The 20745-nt window shown below is 58.5% G+C and overlaps 2 protein-coding genes across 4 annotated transcripts in view; one reads left to right on the forward strand and one right to left on the reverse strand.

The window, feature by feature from the left end:
• Window positions 1-5959, forward strand: part of DNAH1 (dynein axonemal heavy chain 1) — a 99934-nt gene extending 93975 nt beyond the window's left edge. The window contains exons 70-80 of the mRNA XM_042799878.1: window positions 170-328; window positions 772-903; window positions 1656-1826; window positions 2267-2446; window positions 2533-2709; window positions 3460-3630; window positions 3802-3932; window positions 4331-4475; window positions 4726-4932; window positions 5135-5369; window positions 5707-5959. Coding sequence (XP_042655812.1) covers window positions 170-328; window positions 772-903; window positions 1656-1826; window positions 2267-2446; window positions 2533-2709; window positions 3460-3630; window positions 3802-3932; window positions 4331-4475; window positions 4726-4932; window positions 5135-5369; window positions 5707-5828 — 1830 coding nt within the window. The 3' untranslated portion in view covers window positions 5829-5959. The remainder of the gene's footprint in view (window positions 1-169; window positions 329-771; window positions 904-1655; window positions 1827-2266; window positions 2447-2532; window positions 2710-3459; window positions 3631-3801; window positions 3933-4330; window positions 4476-4725; window positions 4933-5134; window positions 5370-5706) is intronic.
• A 136-nt stretch (window positions 5960-6095) lies between these two features.
• On the reverse strand, window positions 6096-20288 carry BAP1 (BRCA1 associated protein 1). Of its 3 annotated transcripts, none has more exons than XM_042799376.1 (17): window positions 20157-20288; window positions 16345-16374; window positions 16190-16244; window positions 15324-15456; window positions 14809-14928; window positions 14254-14315; window positions 14028-14170; window positions 13091-13169; window positions 12201-12324; window positions 11760-11877; window positions 11179-11366; window positions 10708-10841; window positions 9649-10121; window positions 9386-9492; window positions 8490-8582; window positions 7859-7931; window positions 6096-7606 (listed from the first exon to the last, which is right to left on the reverse strand). In XM_042799376.1, exons 1-17 carry the CDS (start codon window positions 20191-20193, stop codon window positions 7473-7475), a joined length of 2103 nt encoding a protein of 700 aa, XP_042655310.1. In that variant the 5' UTR covers window positions 20194-20288; the 3' UTR covers window positions 6096-7472. The 3 variants fall into 3 exon arrangements, 2 of the variants coding, with proteins under 2 accessions (XP_042655310.1, XP_042655309.1); XM_042799375.1 differs by having other exon boundaries at window positions 9332-9492; XR_006165945.1 differs by lacking the exon at window positions 6096-7606 and having other exon boundaries at window positions 7901-7931; window positions 8490-9492.
• Between the last annotated feature and the right edge of the window lie 457 nt (window positions 20289-20745).

Here is a 20745-nt window from a genome sequence, read left to right on the forward strand (position 1 = left end):
GTGCTGCCAGAGGAGAGCTGTACCAGGCCCTCATTGAACACGTGTCTGGCCTCGGCACCCAAGAGCACACCAGTTCCTTGGAGAGGAGCTGGAGGCCAGGCAGGGTGAGGAGGTGCTGTGCGTGGTGCCACTGTGGCCCCTCCACTCTGACCAACTTTCTGTGTTGCAGACCACTGACCTCTCAGTCGTCTTCAGGGAGTCCACTGCCACCACCCCGCTGGTGTTCGTGCTGTCCCCAGGCACTGACCCCGCTGCCGACCTCTACAAGTTTGCTGAAGAAATGAAATTCTCCCAGAAGCTCTCTGCCATTTCTCTGGGCCAAGGCCAGGTAAGCTGCCGGTGCCCACCTGGGGCAGCACTGTCCTGCCAGCACTCCCAGAGATCTCACCTGGCTCCGAGTAGGTCAGACACCCTTGCAGCACAGTGAAAACACCCTCCTGCCCCAGGGCCCTTACTCGCCGACCTTCTGCTAGCTGGAGGAGCCAGTTCAGGGGGGGCTGCAGTGGCTCCCCCCTGTAGGGCCTTCCAGGTTGATGAATCCATCCCCAGTCCTTCCATTCCCTCCACCCTCCCACACAGGCTTGCAAAATCTGTAAAAGGGCCTTTGCTGTGCCATCGTACAGCACAGATCCAGTTGAGCCAGGGGGACAAAGCCAGGCTGTAGCTCTGGAAAGAGATCCTTCCACCCGGCAGCTGCCTCCCTGTCCAGCTCAGCAGGGCACAACCCGTGATGGACCAGGGGCTCTGAGCTCTTCTCATCTGCCTCCTCAGGGCCCCCGTGCTGAAGCCATGATGCGCAGTGCCATGGAGCAGGGCAACTGGGTCTTCTTCCAGAACTGCCACCTGGCCCCCAGCTGGATGCCTGCACTGGAGAGACTCGTCGAGGGCATTGACCCCAGCAAGGTGAGCTCTGTTGTCACGGTAGAGACGGACAAAACTACTGTCAAGACAGACAAAACTACAAGACAGATTCTTCTTTAAAGCAAGTTAATACAAAAAGCTAAAACCCAAAGGAAGAAAGCCTCAAAAAGCCTTTATTGCTCTCCTCCGTTGTTCCTTTATACTTTTTCTACAGGGTGTACAGACTTTCCAGACGCCCACTGACACGCCCCTTCATGTGTGTGTTCATACATCGCATGTTCATGGAAATGAACCCTGGCCCTTGCCAGGGCAGAGAAGTCAATATACATAAGCTCATCACGCAAGTGTAGTAAGATGAAAAGTTCAAAAGTTCAGGCTCCCAAGCTTTCTGGTATCTCTATCCACCTAAAACTAGTTCCAAGTTATCAGTTCTTCTGATGTGTCTCTCTTCTTATTGGTTCAGAGTTGTTATGCTCTCTTACTGCAGTCGATAAGCTTGCTCATCTTGCAGCTCCCCCTGTTCTTGTTTGCTCTCTCAGGGGTAGTTTGGAGTCCTTTCAAGGTCAAAGTCGTTCCTTCCCAGGGCCTCAGTCCAGCTGAGGTGCCCCACACCGTGTTACCCAGCAGCCTGCCCACCCTGAGGAGAACAGGCAGGAGGCTGGAGCCCCGGGAAGAGCTCGGATCCAGTTCAATCCCATCCACAGGCTCCCAGTAAAACCAGAGGGTCGGTGCAGGAGCAGCTGCAGTGGCTGTGCCTGCCCCTGCTGAGCACTTGCTGCCTTCTGGATTTCCAGGTGCATCAGGACTTTCGCCTCTGGCTCACCAGTCTACCGAGCAACCACTTCCCTGTGTCCATCCTCCAGAATGGCTCCAAGATGACCATCGAGCCCGCCCGTGGGGTCAAGGCCAACCTGCTCAAGTCCTACATTAGTTTCAGTGATGACTTCTTGAGTTCTTGCCCCAAGGTAAGGCCCAGATCGTGCTTCGGTTTGCTGTCCCCAGCCCGCGCCTGCTGCAACATATGTGCTCCACCTGGATCTTGCTCCTCTCCAGGCACAGACCTTCCTCTGCATTAGAGCTCTCACGTGCTAGAGAAGGGCTGGTGGTATTTCTCCTAAGCCCACATCTACACTGTGGTGAGCCAATTAGAAATTTCACTTTGAGAAAAAGAAGCAACAGGACTGCGGAGGTGTGGCATAAGAGGCTTGCAGCCCTCTTTAAGCAAGGGAGTGGGCCACAGCCTTCCCCAGCACAGCAGCCTGGCTGAGGTTTCCACCCCTCCAGGCCCCACGTGGCACTGCCAGATTGGCACATCTCCTCTGCCAGGTCCCAGCAGGAACCGACCCCATCCAAGGATACCTCTTCCCAAGCTGAGCACCTCTTCTCCCTGCTCCCCTGCCCGCAGGTCACAGAGTTTAAATCCTTGTTGCTGTCACTTTGCTTCTTCCATGGGAACATGCTGGAGAGGAGAAAGTTTGGGCCTCTGGGGTTCAACATCCCCTATGAGTTCACGGATGGAGACCTCCGCATCTGCATCAGTCAGCTACAGATGTTCTTGAACGAATACACAGACGTCCCGTACAAGGTGAGTGCGTGAGCTGCCCCCACCCTGGAGGGAGCAGGCTCGTGGTGCGTGTGCGGGTCAGCAAGCGGCGGCGGGGTCCCCCACAGGTGCTGAAGTACACGGCTGGGGAGATCAACTATGGCGGCCGCGTGACCGACGCCTGGGACAGGCGCTGCATCATGAGTACTTTGGAAGATTTCTACAAGCCTGAGGTTTTAATTCCTGAGTTTGCCTACTCCGAATCGGGGATCTACAAGCAGATCAGTACCTCGTCTGACCTCGAAGTAAGTGCTCAAGTAACAAATTGCAGCTCACAGATCCAGGGAGATTGTCACAGTGCAAAGGGAATCTAGTCCTCCCTGAACCCCACTGCATTTCCAGTTCCCTGGGGGAATATCAGTTTATAAGCACCTGGGGATCTTCAGCTGCTTTCGGGAAGCTGCATCTGTTTCAAGCAACAGGAGGAAAATCTTGTCCCTCTGCACAGGAGGTGGTGGCAGCTATCAGCAGAGTTCCCCAGCTGAAAGCTTTTGTACGCTGAATCATTTTGGTATCGCGTACCTAAAGTACCCGAGGAGCTCTGCAGGAGACACTCACTGCCAAGCTGCCCATTCTCCTAGCACGTGTTCGCTTCTACACAAGTGCAGTTTAACTCCCCAGCCAGACCACAAACCATGGCCGTGGCCTCCCCTCAGCTGCCCAGCCTGGCTCAGAGGGGCTGCCAGCCCATCAGCCTCCCCTGCAGCCCGCGGCCTGGGCCAGCAAGCGTTGCTGTGGGCACACGTAAGCTGTCCCTAAGTCAAAGCAGCGAGCTGCGTTTCCTGGCTGTGACAGGACAAAGAGCTGTGTAAAAGGCAGATGAATGAATCTCGAACAACGATACAAAGAATATCTCCCAGCCAAATCTCTGATCTGCTGGGTTTAGCTTATCCAGCAACCCCGGCTTAGCGATCTCTTTCAGGCCAGGCCTGTAGCAGCACCCCAGCTTCATCCCCGTGCTCTTGGCCTCACAGCCTGTGCGGGTTCCTCTGCAGGGCTACCTCCAGTACATCAGGAGCCTGCCGCTCAACGATAGCCCAGAGCTCTTTGGTTTACACGACAATGCCGACATCACCTTCGCTCAGAACGAGACCTCGGCTCTGCTGGGGGCCATTCTGCAGCTGCAACCCAAGACCTTCACGCTGGGAGGCCGCAGCAGGGAAGAGGTGGGTGCCCCGAGCCCGGCAGCGCTCTGGCAGCCAGTGCCGGGGGCTCTCAGCAGGCGCCACCCTGCCTGCGGGGTGCCAGCAGTGGCACTGCCATCCCGGGGGCACTTCTCCCCCTTCTCGGCAGCCGTGCCCAGGGGGACGCTCACCCCCTCGCTACCTTCCTTCCAGCTCGTGGAGGAGACCTCCAGGGACATCCTGGCAAAGCTGCCTTCCCCCATGAACCTGGAGGAGGTGATCCACAAGTACCCGCTGCTCTACGAAGAGTCCATGAACACGGTGCTGGTACAGGAGGTGATCAGGTAAAATCCCTGTGGGATCACGTCCCGGGCCAGCGACCAGCTGGTCCCTTGGGGAGCAGCAGAGATGTGCAGACCCCTGCTCCCACCCACCTTTGAGGCACCTCGCTGCTGAGCATGGCCACGGGGTGGGCAGCCACGCGAACAACTGTGTCGTCCCAGCCAGGACCTTCAGCTGATCCCTGCCCGGGGGGAGGGGGACTGGTCAGTATCTCTGTCCACTCCGGTCAGGCCTTCAGGGCTGGGGGGGGGGCAGCTGTGAGACCCCATTAAAGAAGAGCAGGGCTGGGAGTTGCGTGGAGGAGCTTCAGTCATTGCACAGAGATCCAGACCCTCTCTGGGCAGACGGGCAATAAACCCCTGCACTGAGTTGCTCCGCTCCCTCGGCTCTTTCTCTGTAGGTACAACAGGCTCCTGGACGTGATTGCTCAGACACTGAAGGATTTGCTGAAAGCTCTCAAGGGCCTGGTCGTGATGTCTTCTCAGCTGGAGCTGATGGCCAGCAGCCTGTACAACAACACTGTCCCCGAGATGTGGAATGCCAAGGTACGTGCCCCAGCCAGCCCCGCTCCCCGCAGGAGCTCACCCGAACCGGGGAACTGGGGCATCAGCCCCCCCAGCTGGAGCAGGCTGTCCCCCCTGGCATGGAGGCATCTCCTGCCTCGTGCAGCTCGCAGTCGTTCCCAGCCCCTGGCTGGATGAATTCCTGGGCTCTGGGCAGCTGCCAGCAACTGGGGCACAAGGTCTGGGGTGTCCTCGACTGTGTTCAGCACCTTCCTCTGGGGGTGTCCCGCAGGCCTACCCCTCGCTGAAGCCCTTGGCATCCTGGCTGAATGACTTGGTGCAGCGGACTGAATTCCTGCAGAAGTGGATCACCCACGGGATCCCCTCCGTGTTCTGGATCAGCGGGTTCTTCTTCCCCCAGGCCTTCCTCACTGGGACGCTGCAGAACTTCGCCAGGAAGTCCGTCATCTCTATCGACACCATCTCCTTTAGTTTCAAGGTGAGTAAAGCTGCCAGAAGCTCTGGATTTTTCTGGACTTCTTCGTGATTTTTCTGGAATCTGCGGCTAGAAGGCCACAAAGGCAGCAGTTCTAGCCCTGACCTGCCCTGACTTAAACTAAGAGCAGCTCAAGGGGGTCCTTGGGGCTGAGCCTCCGGGGACACGCCTTGATCGAGGGCCCTGGGCCCGTTCTCCTCTGCAGGTAATGGAGGAGTCTGTGGGCGAGCTCACTCGCCCTCCCGACGAAGGCTGCTACATCCACGGCTTGTTTCTCGAGGGCGCCCGCTGGGACCCCGCCGCCTTTCAGCTGGCGGAGTCGCGCCCCAAGGAGCTTTACACAGAGATGGCCGTCATCTGGCTGCTCCCTGTGCCCAACCGCAAGCCTCCAGCCACCGGCATCTACCTGTGCCCAATCTACAAGACCCTCACTCGTGCAGGTACGTGCCCTAAAAGCAGCTCTCCAGGAGCAGGGGAGACTGTAGAAGCAGCTAGGAAGGGCAGCCCAGGAGAGGCTGCAGGAGTTCCTCCTGCCACACGTCCAGGCAGAAAAAGATTTATCCTGCTGTGGCGACAGAGCAGCCCAGCACCCTGGCTAGGAAGCAGTGCCTCTCTCAAACCCACCCCCCAAACTACACAAGCCCATTTCCCCCAGCGCTGCTCAGCCTCTCAGCTAGCACAGGGACGGGACGGGGGATGGCGCCGGGGGTCACCTGTACGGGACTGCCCGGTCGGCACGCAGCAGCCGCCCTCTCGCCCTCGCTTCCCCCGTTACAGGCACGCTGTCGACAACGGGCCACTCCACCAACTACGTGATCGCTGTGGAGATCCCGACGGACAAGCCGCAGAAGCACTGGATCAAACGGGGCACAGCCTTGATCTGCGCCCTGGACTTCTAGCCAGAAATGCCACCCAGCCCAGGACGCCGGCCCAGCTGCAACAGGAGCCCAGCGCTGACTGCCAGCAGCCGCTCCCCCTCTCCTCCCACCCTTGGAGCTGCTTCAATAAATTGAGCTCAGCTCCACCAGCATCACCTTCACCCGCTGTTACTACACTCCCCACAATCACCTGCAGTTTTTAGCACCACCGAAGAGCTGCCAGCAGGCAGTGTGGCCCAGAGCAGGCACTCAGTCCTCCCAGCATCACACGCACCCCTCTCCCTTGGCTGGCTGGTACAAGATAGCTTTATTCCTTCAGACAGATCCATTATTTACAGAACTTGGTATCAGACACAGCAAGAGACAGAAGGATTTTCTTCCCTTCAACAAAATACCAAAAGAACAGTTTCATTCCATAGTCAAGATCTGTACAAATCTGCACATTTGTGAAATTCATGAAATTCAGTCCTCTCCTGCGGCAGCTCCGCTTGGCCCAGCTACGCCTCGGGACCCCTCTGGGGAGAGGTGCTGACCGCTGGCTCCTGAGATTTCGGCCGGGCTGCTGGGGACAGGCCGGGCACCGCGTGCAGGAGCACGGGCAGGCGGCGGGCAAGAGGCAGGCCAGGCCCAGGGCTGAGATAGGAGAGGGGGGGCTGCCCGCCCCAGCAAGCTCGGGGCTCGCAGCGGGTGGGCGGCTCGGGCAGGAGGAGCGGCTCTGGGCTCCCTCCGGCAGTCCCTGTCCCACCGTGAGCGTTACAGCAACCGCTCGCCTCTCCCCACGCCCAAAGGCTGCAGCCAAGCCCCTCCACATCCAGCCTCCACCCCGGCGCCGTGCCCAGCAGCGCCGAGGCCGCCCTCTGAACCTTCTCACAGTTCACAATTCACGGCGTTTCTCTGGGGAATGACCCGTGGGCACTGCCAGGGCCACAGACCTGGTCCCTAGGAGAGCAGCCACGGAGGCAGAGCTACATGCTAGCCCCCAGCAGCCCCACAGGGCCCAGCCCACCCGCCCTCACCCGAGGCCCCCGGGGAGCCCAGCTGTGCTGGCACAGGGTGCTGCCACCCCCGGAGCGGTGAGGGCAGGGGAAGGCAGGACCCGTCTGGCCCTGCCTCAGCCAGCTCTGGGAACAGGGGGTGCAGGAGATGGGGCTCTGTCCAGGAGCCGCCTCACTCGGCAACAGCCAAAGCATGGGGCAGAACCAAAAATACAGTCGGGAAAGGGAGGGAGAGGGATAGCAAAACACAGACACGAATGTCCTGGGGAATCATAGAGCTGAAGGCCTGGACGCAGGAGGACACAAGCCCCAGCCAGCTGCGGCCAGCACAGCCTCGCGTGGGCAGCTCCGGCATTCCCCCAACGCCAGACCCGCCCCGGGCCAGGTGGGCTCTTCCCCTCCTGCCACTGTCCTCAGCCACGGCGCCGAGACACGGCCCCCGGCCCCCGCCGGGGCACGCTCAGGCAGCTGGGCGCTCGCACCTGCCTTCGGCGGCAGCTGCCGGGCCTCCCGCCCTTCACAACTCGGGCTCAGGGGAAAACCCCATTTCTCTTTGTCCCCAGGCTCCACCTCAGCCCAGGGCTGTGGTCCCTCTTCCTTGGGCAAAGGGTAACGTAGATCCCAAAGCCGCAAAGCCCAAGTGCTTCTTCTCGCAGTCCCGACTGCCAGGCTACTGCCGCTTGGCTTTGTACGGGCGGGAGCGTTTCCGGCGGTCCGGCTTCCTCTGCTTGTGCAGGCGGCCGATGCTGACTCCCTGCCGCCTGCGGACCGAGATGTTCTGCTCCACCAGGCTCGCCAGCATGCCTGCAGGGAGAGCCAGAGGGCTGGTACTGCCCACGCCAGGGCGCAGCCCTCCCTCTCTTGCCCAAAACCCAGCTGGTGGGCTCCTCGGGGGACTGTGAGGACACAGTGGGCTCCTCTGACCGAGCGCTGCGTCCCCTCGCAGGGAGCAGGGCAGGGTGAGCTCCCCAGGCTCCCGGCTGCTGCTCTGCCACGCTTGGCCTGGTCCCCCCTGCCGGCTGAATCCAAACCCCACGGCCACACAGCACAGCTCACCTTCCTGGGCCAGCATGGAGATGAAGGTACAGATGAACTCGTCGTAGTTGTGGGTCCTTCTCTGGTCATCGATCTACAAAGAGATGACAAATCCATAAATAATTCACAAACGGGTGGCAAGGGAAAAAGGAGAGCTCAAGGGTAACAAGGGGCAAAGAACCAGCACGCCTGGCCCGGCCCACAGACCGAGGAGAGCGGAGCAGGAACCCACCTCCCAGCCCAGCTCAAGCCAGCGCACAACCGGGCCTGTCCCTGTCCCCATCCCAGTTCAGATGCCGGCATTTTCCACGAAGGGCCGCTGGGAAGAGGCGAAGGGGGGGCAGGGGAGGAATCCTGCCAGGCCTTGGGGCAGAGACTCCCCGCTTCCTCCTGCCCGTGCTGCTGTTCAGCAGCGGCGCACCGCAGCGCTCTGCCATCCCACCCCCCGCCAGCCAGCGCTGCCCAGGGGCTTCGCTGGGTCCTGGGGGAGCTCTGCCCCCCAGGGCTGCCCGGCGGTGGGGAAGGGACCCCGAATGCTCCCCCCCCGGTCACAGCTGAGCCAGCTCTCCCTCCACTCTGATGTAAAGACACCCCAGACAGAAGCCTTCAGGGCGCTAAATAGGCAACGCCAACAAGCCATCGACAAACACACCTTGAATTTCTTCCTCTTCTCCACCTCTTCCTTCAGGCAGGCCTCGTAGTTTGCAATCTCTGCCTCCACACACTTCAGCAGTGCCAGCAGCTCCTGCCAGGAGAAAGCAACCGTGAGCAGAGAGACCCTGCTGCAGCCCAGGAGCCAGAGGGGTGAGCTGCTGGGTGTTCCTCTTCACACTGGGAAAGGGAGGATTCATCAAAGCAAAAAACACTTGCCGGGGGGAGGTGGCGAGGAAAGAAAAAGAGTTCATTGTAGGGAATTTCCAAGTGAGAGGGTGATCAGTCAGCCAGCACTACGGCCAGCCCCAGGGTAGCTGGGTTCTGCCCAAGCCTGGCCCAGGCACACAGACCTGGTTCTCTGGGACAGGGGGAAGCGTTGCATGCACGCCTGAGAAACACTCCAGTGCCCGGTGCTTCTCAGTAACCAAATCTAAAGACTTCCCTTTTGATTAGAACAGTTTTCAGCAACCTCTCCTCCAGAGGGCCCTTGATGCGCTTGTGCTGCCCAAGCCTGGTCCCGTCTCTGGCTGGAGGGCACAGACCGACAGTAAAGTTACCAGCAGGCTGGGATTTGGGGGTGCAGGGCCCCCCCAGCCTCTGGCCCAAAAGAGAGCCCAGCACGCCGAACCCCTCCCCTGCGGGAGGCAGCGGCTCTGCCCCCCGCCAAGGCAAACGTCCCCGAGATGACGCAAGGCACAAGACCTGCACTGCCCTGCGCCCCGAGGCACGGCTGCGGCGACGCGCGAGCGGGACAGCGCGCACATGCGGTTCGGTCGCTGCCGGCGCTGCTGCGTCTCTGGGAGCTCCGCGTTCCCAGGGCTGTCGCAGCACAAAACTCACCTTGGGAGAATACTTTTCCCCCCCAGGGTGATCACTGGTCCTGCCAAGTCCCACCTTCTCTTTGCTGTCACTGGCCTCACTGCCCTCCTTCTCGTCCAGTTTGATTGCGACCGGGGCCTCTTCACCGGGTTTGATGGAAGGGGGGGAGCTTTTCCCCCCATCTGCACACGGGGTGGGGAGGAAGCGTTAGGAGCCATTGCAAAGGACCGGTATCCGCTCCCAAAGTCAAAGGGCACTGTCCCACCACGGCAGGGGAGATGTCACACACACACACACACACACGCACACACCCCACCCAAAAGCTGGCAGGCACCTACCTGCAACAGCCAGCGAGCAGAACACGCCGTCCTCGGTGAGGTGCAGCAGGCCGGTGCTGATAACGGGCCCCAGGTCCCTGACGGCGCGGTTGTAGCGCATGCAGTCGACGCGCAGCAGGCCGTCCTCCTCGCCGAAGAGCACCTTGGAGATGTGGGAGGTGACGGGGCTGGAGGGGCGGGTGGGGTTGGCCGAGCGGATGGGAGAGCGCAGCGGGGAGTTGAAGGCGCTGCCGATCTCGGAGGCGGTGTCGGTGCTCTCGTTGCTGGGGGTGGGAGAGGGCTGGGAGTGGGTGACCACCGCCACGGCGGCGCCCCCGCCGCTCGTCTTGATGGACAGGGGAATGGAAAGATCCTTTTGAGATTCCTTCAGCTTCTCTGCCAGGACGTTGATGGTGTTGGGCTGGAGGACGGAGAGCTGGCCGTCCGCAGCCCCCGCCACGTGCTCTTGCTTCACCTGCCCCTTCCTTTTGTACCTGCCCAGGAACACGGTGGGAAGGTGAGTAGCTGGTGGAAAGAGGCTCCGCACCCAGCACTCCAGGCTGTCTGCTGGGATGAAGCAAGGCCTGATATGTTCCTAGGTCACTCGCACCACCACCAGCTTCTCTGGCAGCATCCCACCCCACTGAGCGGCTCCGCTGCGGGTACCCCTACGCAGCTGGGGGGCACAGGGTGCTGTGTACCCCTGCTCTTCTTCCAGAAGCCTCAAAAGCAGCCTCGCTGTGACCCCACCTTCCTGACCTTCACAGCAGTCCCAGCACACCAAGAGTGTCACCAAGAGCTGATCTGGCAATCAGCACTGTGGAACGCTCGTTCCCCAAAGCCTCGTGCCAACACACAGTTATTTTCAGGGCAGGCAAAATTCAGGGCTGATTGTGAAGCGCTACGGAAGAGCTTTACAAAACCCAGCGAGTGAGCAGCAAATTAGCAGGTGGAGAGCAGCCCTAATTGCACACACAGATGCAGGCTCCGACGGCGCTCAGAAAAGAGGTCTGGGAGCCACCACTGGCGGTTCTGCAAACATCAGCTCCCTGCCCCCCCGCCCTCGGCTCAAGCTGTCACCTGATGGCAGAGTTGGTGTTACGAACTTCCTCCTCCTCATCGTCATCGTAGTCATCCTCATCATCCGAGTACTGCTGGTGCTGTCGGACCGGGACCCGGCTGCGACCCACTCCCGCCGCAAGGTCTTCCTCCTCCTGCCAAACACCGTTGCTGATGATGGCCAGCCAGCAGCGGGGCGAGGAGGAAGAGCCTGGCGGGCACCTCCTCGATCCGGCTGAGCACCGGGGCTTGCCCCTTTCGAGAGGGGACTGGGGACTCTTCCCTATGCCCGTGCAGTTGACCCACATCAAGGCTGTCAGTCTTTATTTACCCTCTCGCCTTCCAGCCTGGGTCAGTGTGAGGGCAGGCAGGCTGCGAGGCAGGGGAAGGACTGAGACCGGCTGACAGCCGCAGTCCCGTGGGGGTGAGGGACTGGAAGCAAAAAAGCTCAGCTCGAGTCAGGCACGCTGCTGGCCTGGAGCTCCAGCCTACCTGCATGGGGGACTTGGCGTAGTTGTGATTGTCCAGGAAGGCTGGCAACCTCTGCACGATGGGGTTGGGGTTTGCTGGAGGCCCCCCATTGATACCGCTCGCTGACGTCTTTGCCACCGGTTTGGATTTGCTGGGTGGGCTCTGCGTGGCCGCAGCGTGGCCCTGGCTGGCCGGCTCCTCGGTGCTGTCTGCCACACAAGCACAGCACAGCCTTTCCTGAGCAGCACCGTCACCTTTTACTCAATGTCCTCTGGCACCCCCTTGCCCACCCCACGTAAGAGAAGAGCTCTCACACTCCAACAGACCACCGCACCCATTTCCCATTCCACCTCCAGCTGTCACCACTGTCCCCAAGCTTAAGCCCTCCCATTTTCAAGCCCCACACCCCTCCAACGCTCCTCCAAGGCACAGAGGCATCTACCACACCCCAGCACGGCGTGCACGGAGCTGGGCTGGGAGGAAAAAAAAAGTGAAGCTGCCCATAAAACTGCCTCAAGCTCCAGGTCAGCCAGTCGTTGTCACCAGCCTGTGCTCGCTCCACAGCGGGCCAGGCTGGCAACACCACTGGTACGGGGGTTTACCTGGATGGGTGCTCTCTGGAGTCGCGGTCTTGCTGCTGGCTGGCTTTGCCTCTTCGGGAGGCTGAGACTCCTGAGACTTCTGGGTCTGGATCAGCTCGGGCTGAGTTACTCGGATAAGCTTGAAGGCAAATGACAGACAGAAACCGAGAGCTGGACCAGGGCGACCCCAACCACATCCCTCCCATTCGAGCACTGCAGAAGAACTTGTGAGGGCGAGCTGAGCGCCCACGTGCACCATCAGCTGACAATGCCACGGATAACCCCCAGGGGAGCAGCAAAAGGCAAAGCAGCAAGGCTGGTTATCTCCTCTCCCCAAAAGACATTTCCCAAGGCCAAAAAACTCCCCAAAATCCAGGGCCCCCATAGCACAGGGAGATGCCCTGAAAGCATAACCTGTTTCCACCCAGGGCTTGCATTCTCCCAGGGCTTGGGCTGTCCTACCTGCTGCAAGGCCTCCAGCACAGTCTGGCGGTTCATCTTCAGGATGTGCAGCTTGGACTCGTACTTCATCCTCCGATCGGGCACCACTGCCATCAGGTTGAAGCGGATGTCGTGGTACGGCTCCCTGCAGGAGGGGACAGCAGACATCAGCCACGAGCTGGGGGTGGCAAGCCCGTCTCCCGGCGAAGGGGCTCAGCAGGCTGCCAGCCCTGCCCCGCACACCTCCTGCGGGCTCCTTCCAGGCAGCACCTCCCCTGCCTGGGCGTTTAACACCAACACGCAGGAGGCTCTTCCCCCCAAACCAAGTCAAGCTCACACTGGCTAAAGAAGCAGAGCAAAGCTGCTTCGGACACAACCCAACACACCCTTCTCAGAATCACAGGTTAGCTGAGGTGGGAAGGGACCCATGGAGGTCATCTGCTCCAACCCCCTGCTCCAGCAGGGTCACCCAGACATGATTTTCCAAGACCACGCCCAGGTGGCTTTTGAGTATCTCCAAGGATGGAGACTCCACAACCTCCCTGGGCAACCTGTGCCAGCGCCTGGTCACCCTCATGCCCAAGCATCCAAGAGGCCCAGCTCCGGACCAGAAGCACCATTCCTTCTCCTACTAAGTTAGGACTTGAGCTAACAGGGACCTAATCTGGCCACTCTTATCCTGTGCAGCCACTTGCAGGGACTCTGCATCGCACGGAGTGCAGCTTCTCTGCGTGCTCTAAAGGCAGGCAAATTGCAGGCAAGAGAAGGCAAGGAGGCAGTGCACCCACACCTCTCCCCAAGCAACGTTCTCCACCCCCACTTCCACAGCTTGTCGCACAGAGAACACAGTAGAAATAATCCAGGGGAAAATGGTGAGGGGCCAGTGCCTGCACCACGGCCCAGGATGTTACCCTGCAGTGGCCAGGCCGATGCGCTCCATGATGACTCTCCTGGCTTTGTCTGTCCATTCCTCATCGTCAGCCCACGGCCCTGTGATAACGCAACAGAGCCAGAATCAGCAAAGCCAGCCAAGGGTCCTGCTTAGACTCTCAGAGCAGCTGCTGCCATCCCCATGAAAAGCAATCTCACAGCTCCCTTACATATCAGGGAGCAAGAAAAGAAGAAGCCCAAGAGGCTGAAGGTGGTCAGCCCACACATGGACGCCCCTGCCTCTGCCTTCCCAACAGAAAACATGAGTTGTCTGCAGGGCAGAAAGGTGAGTTTTGAACCCTGCAGACCACAAGTGATTCACAGGCTCCGGGCTCACAAATTCCAAGGAAATCCCAGGTTTTGCTGGGATCCACCTGCCACTGGATGTGGTGCCATTCGTAAGAAACCCAAGCACATGAAGTGAGTCCCTTACCAAAGGGCCTGACAGAGTCCTAGTGAGGATAAATAAGTGTCTAAAAGACAGAGCTAGTCATCATGTTGTAAGAGAAGGGAATAACCTGAGCAGCCTGCTAGGATCTCTGTTGGAACCTTGTGCCTCAACACATAGCAGTTACTTGGCTCAAGGAGAGGGTAAGGAGGAGACAAATTCTGCTCATGATGCTGAGTTATTTCAGAGCTGCAGAAGGACCTCAAGACCCTGAGCAACTGGGGAGTAAAATGGCAAGGCTGGAAAAGGCAATGCAATGCATTTAGAAAAAATTGCCAAATTGCATTCTAGACACAGTCCCCAGTACATAGCTCGAAAATGAGCTATCAAAACTCGGGACAAACCTAGGAGCCATTGGAATGATTCTCCATTAGCTAATGCTTCATGGCCATGAAAAATAACGCGTACACTGGGACATGCCAGGGTGTCTATTCAACTGCATCAACAAGCAGGGACAGGCGGGCTCTTACCGTGGTCAATGGGATAGACCTTGAGCCCGTCCAGCTCGAACAGCCGTCCCTTGATGGGGACATAACTGACAAAATGAAAAGCCTCCATGGTTCGCACAGCGCTGATACCGTTCTGCTTTTCTGGCAAGTGCCGTGGCTCCGGCCTGCGAGGGCAAGAGAGGCGAGAGGTCAGTGGAGAACCTGCCTCCTCCAGCGAAAGGGAGCTGTGAGAGACCCCCTCACTCACCTGGCATGGCTGTTGTGGGCCTTGGCCAGCTCTGGGGCATTGCCGATGGCATAGCCTTTACTCTGCAGCGAACAGCGAGAGAGGAAAATAGCTGAGACGTGACAGGAAACAAACAAAATGCTTCACCCCCCTGCTCCCCACTCCCTCCCTCCACCCACACACAGGACAGAGAGCAGCTTTCAGGCACAGTCTCTGCTCTGCTGAGTTACTCAAACGCAAGATGAAAAGAACACACGGTTTTGGCTAAAGAAATCACAGTTAAGAGGAAAACACAGACTTCAAGATACGTCTGAAGGGAGAAGAGAGGACTTTTGATAACAGTTTTAGAGAATGCATCTGGGCTAGGAAATAAACGACAGAAGGCTCCAAGCTGTGCCCAGCGTAAGGGGACCGTGGCCCTGAGCAAGGCAAGGCAGGAAGATGAGAGAAGAGGCAGTGCTGATGTAGCGTGCGGCCACGAAGGGATGAAAGGAGCCAGCTCGTTAGAGCATCATCCTGAGAGGGGAGCAAGAGGCAGATTCACACACGCACAGCCCTGCACACCCCTGCCCCTACCTCAGGGCTAAATCCTTTGGTGAAATCCTTCATGCGGCTCAGCGTGGGGCCCAGGTCGACATTGTTGCAGTTCAGGAGGACGCTCAGCAGGGCATGGGTGGCACAGGAATTGGGGATCAGCTGGCGGGTGACACAAGGACCATCTTAACCAGCAGGAACAAGGCAACCCTTCAACAACCCCTCAGCGTCGACAATAATCAGTTGAAAAGTACTGATGCAAGAACCACTTGTGGGAGCAGCGACTTGACCTCAGCTCTCCAAGGAAGGCAGGAGGTCAGCCTTGTTCAGCCAGCCACACCATGCCCCCCACGAGCATCTGCTCACAGTGCAGGCCACAGGCAGGCTCGCAGCCCTCACTGCATTCCCTCCAACCTGGAGCTCAGGGCAGAGACTCCCAGGAAAGAGGAGCTGCCCTCAGAACCAGCAGGAGCCGTGCAGTCTCTCAGCACCACATTGCTTCCCTGAGGTGCCACACGGGACACCCCCCCGCTACATTCCCCTCACCTCCAGCCTACCTGGTGAGCAAAGAACATGTTATTAACGATGTCATCGTCGATCACTGATGTCTCATCCACCAGGGTAGAGACCTTCCGGCGTGATCTGCGCTCCTCAATCCACTTGAAGAGGAAGATGAACCCATACACAGGGCTGCGGAGAGAAGTCAGCAGCTACATTGTTTTGGACGGACCACACCAGTGGGGCTGCTCTGCCCAGCACCAGAAACCTCTCTGTGCAGAGCAAAGACAGAGAAGAAAAACAGAACCACCAGCCCCATCTTTCTGGAAGTGAGCATCTCTGCCCGAAGTGCCCCCAGCCCCACATCACCCAGCACACTCTCCTGCACTGATGCTCCATGCTCAGACAACAATCAAGCTTGAAAACTTTGGGGTTTGACAGGTCTTAAGCAGCTCAGGATGGAGAAACAGGACGTGAAATTCACCTCTGGACACTGATCAACCTACAGAATAGTGCCTGACCACCAAATGACTCCTCCTTTTAAATAAATATATGTTGTATTCATTTTCAAGAGGAGTTCAGGCAATGGCTTTTCAGAATGTGACAGCCTCAAAGCCATTTCAAAGCACTGAGACAGGGAGAAAGCCCACACTGCACGCACGCTGGTAGGCACGGCACCTCTCCATGGGGAAAGGGAGATGAATCCCTTGAAGCATGTCCCCCACCTGCCCCACGAAATCTTTCTCAAGACACAAGATTGCCCATCTGCCCCAAACTTGATGAAGCACTCCGGGTTCATCACTTACAACGCTGACCTCCATGACCAAGGAGCTCACACAGGTCCTTCTCACACCTGGCAATGAGTTCCCAGGCCCACAGACACATTCTGCTTAAGAAAACTCATACTCTCACACCTATGACTTACCCTTGGCATTTGCTCTGCAGGTCATAGATCTCTTCAACCTGCACTCCCTTGACCCCTGCAAACAAAGGGCAAAAGCCTGTGTAAAGCCCACCAGAAAGGACTAGGGGTAACGTCAAGCACAAAACCCACTTCCCAGGAAGGTTTCTTGCACTCACCAAAATCTTCGACCAGGAGTGTGAAGAGACCTGGAAAGGAAAAAAAAAAAAAAAAAAAACAACAGGTAACTTCTGGCTGATGAGAACAGAGAGGAAACCTGCTGTCGCCAGCCCTTGATGGTCACACGTGGTCTCAGGCCAAGGCGTAGCCAGAAAAAACACAGCAGAACGGCACCGGCATCACACTGACTCCCCAGCAGCAGAGCTGTTGAGCCCTGCCTTGCTACAGAGGTGCTCTGGCTCCCTTCAGCCCCTTTCATCATTCTCTTCCTCAAGAGGACCTGAATCAACCCTCTCCTGTTGGAACCAGATGAAGCTGGACCCACCTTCAGCATCCTGACCCACTGCAGTTGACCTGTCAAGAAGTAAATCCCCACCGTGAACAGTAGCAGGGAACACTGAAACGACACGCACGCTTCTAACTGGAGGGAAACACGGCTGAATAGGTCACAGGATATTTTAAAAGAAGATAATTTATGTTCTCCTTAGAGAAAGACAGTCAGAGAAGGGAAAGCCAGCTCACAGTAACCGAGCTGCGGGGAAGTCTGAGGGCTGAAAGGCTTGTCTTCATCTCCCTCTCTCCTGGGGGAGCAAATCCAAGAGCCTGTCTCCAGTGACTACAAAATTCCCATTACAGGACATAACCAGGGACACCGAGACAACGGCAAAGAGACCGAAGGATTAGTAGACATCAGCAACTGAGCAGCAGCTTCCACTACGATGCTGCTGCAAAGGCAGTCGGCCCAGTTTTCAGGGGATCCCCCCTTCATGGGGAGTTAGTGAGCTCGAGACTGGAATAATAAATCTGCTTCCTTTGCTCCCATATAAAGGCTGCTGAGAGCCTGGGAGGAAGTCCAGGGAATATCAGTAAGAAGGATTCAATCCTCAGAAACATCCCTGTAAGGAACAGATTTAAGGAACCTGATATAAATGGCTAAATCAAGAAGGGAAGAGCCCAAGCGGCTTCCACACCAAAGTTAAAATAACTAAAACAGGGAAGAAACTTCTGGAAGTAAAAAAGCCTCATTAATTTAGCAGGAAACATCGCACTTCTTACACAACTGTCAGTGGGAAGAAACACACTGTGGAAATAACATGCTTCAACCCAGCGACAGCCTCTTTGCCACGTGACACCGTTACACCAAACCCCAGCACCTTTCTGACAGAGATGTTTTTGCTCAAAATTCTTAATGCCGTGGAGGGCTGTGTTGTACAGGTGACATCTACAGAGACTTCAGGCAGTGCCACAGCCCCGCTGCCTTCCCTGCAGCAATGCCCTTAGGGCAAGCGGTCCCTGCAGACCATGAGGGTCTTCAGGTGCTGGTTACAGCCACGGTTCCAGTTCCCTCTTCAGATGGCATCCCTTACCGAAGTGGTATCGCAGCTGTTTAAAAGCTAAGAGCCTCACTCACTCTCCAGTTTCAACAGTTACAGTCTACTGATCATGGCAAAACACACGTGACGCAAGAAGACATGAACCGTATCACAAGCTCTGCCTCTTAGCCAGTGAAGATTTGCCTCAGAGCAAGGCCTTGTGAACACAAACAACATAAATGCTGAGAGCAGCGCTGCTCCCACGGGTACCACCAGAAGGAGAAGACTGAGCTGGACTCCCCAGCTCACTGTGGCTCAGCAGCACCTCCACACCTCCGCAGCAGCTCCCCAGACCCCGAGTCAGACCAGCAGGGCTGCACTGAAGGAGATGGGAGCTCAGCTGTTGCGTGTTTTTCTCTCCCGTCTGATCAACATCGCTGGGGAGTCAGAGAGAGGATGCAGCCCAACTTCTCCAAGCGCACCGTGAAAGGACAAGAAGTGACGGGAACAAGCTGCAGCAGAGAAATTCTGACTATGCACCCAGAAAAAAAAAAAAACAATTCTTCATTACCAACATGGACAGCGCTCAGACCAGGGCACAGAAGTCTCCTTCTTGGGCATATTCAAACTCAACCAGACATGGCTACAAACAACCTGAACTACCTTTGAAGTTAGCTCTGCTTTGGGCAGATTTCCAGGGGTTCCTTCCAACTGTAGTTTTTCTCCGATTCATTTCAATATTTCATATTACCCCAGCATCCACAAGAGGCATGGTCCTGGCTGCTGTGACCACTCGAAATCCCTATCCCAAATTATCTGGGTCAGCTGGAGGAAACATTTTGGTGTCCATAAGCACGGGCCAATGCTAGGCCAGCAGCCTGGAGGTGCCCAAGGCTCCCCTCTCCACCCAGCAGCCCAAATCTGGATCTACCGACTCTTCCTGACCAGTAAAGCACCGAGAGCTTTCAGTCCCGAGCCCCGTGGTGAGGGCTGAGCAGCGTATGGGACATGCTGAAGGCCGAGAGCAGCGTGAGGGTCATCCCTAACCGCTGTCCCTGCTCCCAACTCTGCCTCCCAACCTCCGTGTATCCAAAGGAGCGCAGCTGTGGCGTGCTACGAGCCCACCTCTGCCCAGACAGATTATCTTCCAAGCAAATAACCTTCCCTCCCAGGTGCGAGAATCCAAATCATGTCCTGTCTTCAGCATCATCGTGATGAAGAAGAGGGAGAATGGGAATGATTTTGGAAATTTCCTAGTACCAGTAAAAAGAGAATAAAGAGCAGCAAAACCTGAGCTGACCGGGAGACCAGCAGCAGACAGAAATGTTCACTGAGCACAGAATGATGAGTAAATTGCAAGGGGTCCCATTTCCTCACCCACAGACTCAAAAATACACCATCACACCCTAAAGACCAGCTCTCAGCCTCCCAGAGGACAACCCCAAATCACACTATGACAACTCAAACATGTTAAAACAACGCTCAGCCAATGCCCCAGCTGGAGCCGGCTTTGGCCCTCAAATCCTAACCCGCAAAACAAACTCCACGACTCCACCACAGAAACCACCTTCTCCAACACAGCCCATGACCATCCTGCTCAGACACCATCCCGGGCTCTTCAGCACCTTTCCTGGGCTACTTGGGGGAGAGAGTTTGATCCACCCACTCAGCTGCAAGGCGATGGCAGGATCTGACACGCACAGGACGCCCTCACATGCTCCCCAGTGACACAGGTTGTCCTCAGTTGCCCTCCAAGCTCTGGGGCAACCACCAGTCAGAGCGGTGTCTGCAGCAAGGGGCGTCCCGTACGCACACCTCCCGCTGTGTTTCAGGGATATTTCAGGGTGTATTTGCAAACGACAGGAATGTTTCATGCTACGCCCTCACGGTGCTTCAGACGTTTTCCACAGGGACCCCCGGGGTTATCAGATCATGTGCACGCAGAGGTGGCTGGGGCACCTCAGACCCCGTGTATGAATGCTACCAGAGCCCAGGCCACACTGAGCCTCCGCAATGCCCCTGCAGTCCTGGTCACCCCATCCCTGCCTTCCCACACCTACACCCCTGTGCTCGGCCTCCTGACATGCCCTTTTCTGTCAGCCCTCCACTTCCACCACCTCTCCCTAACCCCACCACGGGCTACACCCCACATACGCAGCCCCCTTCCCCGCAGGACCCACACTGCTCCCGCCCCACGCACACCCTCGCTTGCCCTCCCAACGCTCCGCCCGCACCCCTCGGCCCCCTCAGCGGCGCCCCCTCCCCGGCCTTTGTTCCCGCCCCACGCGCTCCCACAGCCCCCACGCTCCTGCACCCCGTAACCCTGCTCACCTGCCCCACATCCCGCCCCCGCTCCGGCCTGTCCCCCTCAGCCCCCCCGGCCCTGCCCTCACAACCCCCTGGCCCCGGCCCTGGCTCTGGCCCCGGCCCTGGCTCTGGCCGCCCCCCCGGCCCGTCGCTCGGCGCCCCCCGCCCCGCCCCGCCCCGCCGCCGCTCACCGGGGTCGCTCTCCAGCTCCAACCAGCCCTTATTCATCTTCCCGCGGGCCGGGCCGCGCCGCCATGTCCGGCCCGGACTCCAGGCCCCGCCGCCGCCGTTGCCGTCGCCCGCCCCTGCGCGTCATCGCTGCGCGCCGCCGAGTGACGTCAGCGCGCGCCGCGCCACGCCACATCGGTCCCGGGAGGGCGGGGAGGGAGGTAGCGGCGCCACAAAGGTTCCGCGGAGGCCGGGGAGGGCCGTGGGGGTTGGGGCTTCTGTCTGCCCCGCCCCGCCCCGCCCCGCCCCGGGGCGTCCTCCACCGGCGGCGGAGGGCGGCAGGCGCTCGGGTTCGGCGGGCAGGGCCGCCCGGTAGTGAGGGCCCCGGGCCCGGGCCTGTCACCCCGTGTTGAGGTGTGAGGGCTCCCGGCGAGGCTGGGCCCCGCAGCTCCGCTCGCGCCACCGAGGATTCCGGCGGGCTCCCGGGGCGAGCGGCCGCCCCCGCGCTGCGCTTCCTTAGGAAGCGGGTTAAAAACAGGCGCTGGGCCCGCGGCTGCGCCGCTCTCCCCCGCCCCGGCTTTGTTCTGCGGCCGTTCCCACGCTCGCCCCGGC

The sequence above is a fragment of the Tyto alba genome, unplaced genomic scaffold (genome assembly GCF_018691265.1).
Source record: "Tyto alba isolate M040663 unplaced genomic scaffold, T.alba_DEE_v4.0 Super-Scaffold_3, whole genome shotgun sequence".
Lineage (NCBI taxonomy): Eukaryota > Metazoa > Chordata > Aves > Strigiformes > Tytonidae > Tyto > Tyto alba.

Excerpts from the sequence above, each read along its gene's own strand:
- BAP1 (XM_042799375.1), bottom strand. The coding sequence starts at position 20,193 with ATGAATAAGGGCTGGTTGGAGCTGGAGAGCGACCCCG. Across the intron at positions 16,245-16,344 it reads ACTCCTGGTCGAAGATTTTG|GGGTCAAGGGAGTGCAGGTT; the intron begins GTGAGTGCAAGA and ends CTTTGTTTGCAG. Across the intron at positions 7,607-7,858 it reads CTCCATGCTGGCCCAGGAAG|GCATGCTGGCGAGCCTGGTG; the intron begins GTGAGCTGTGCT and ends CTCTCCCTGCAG.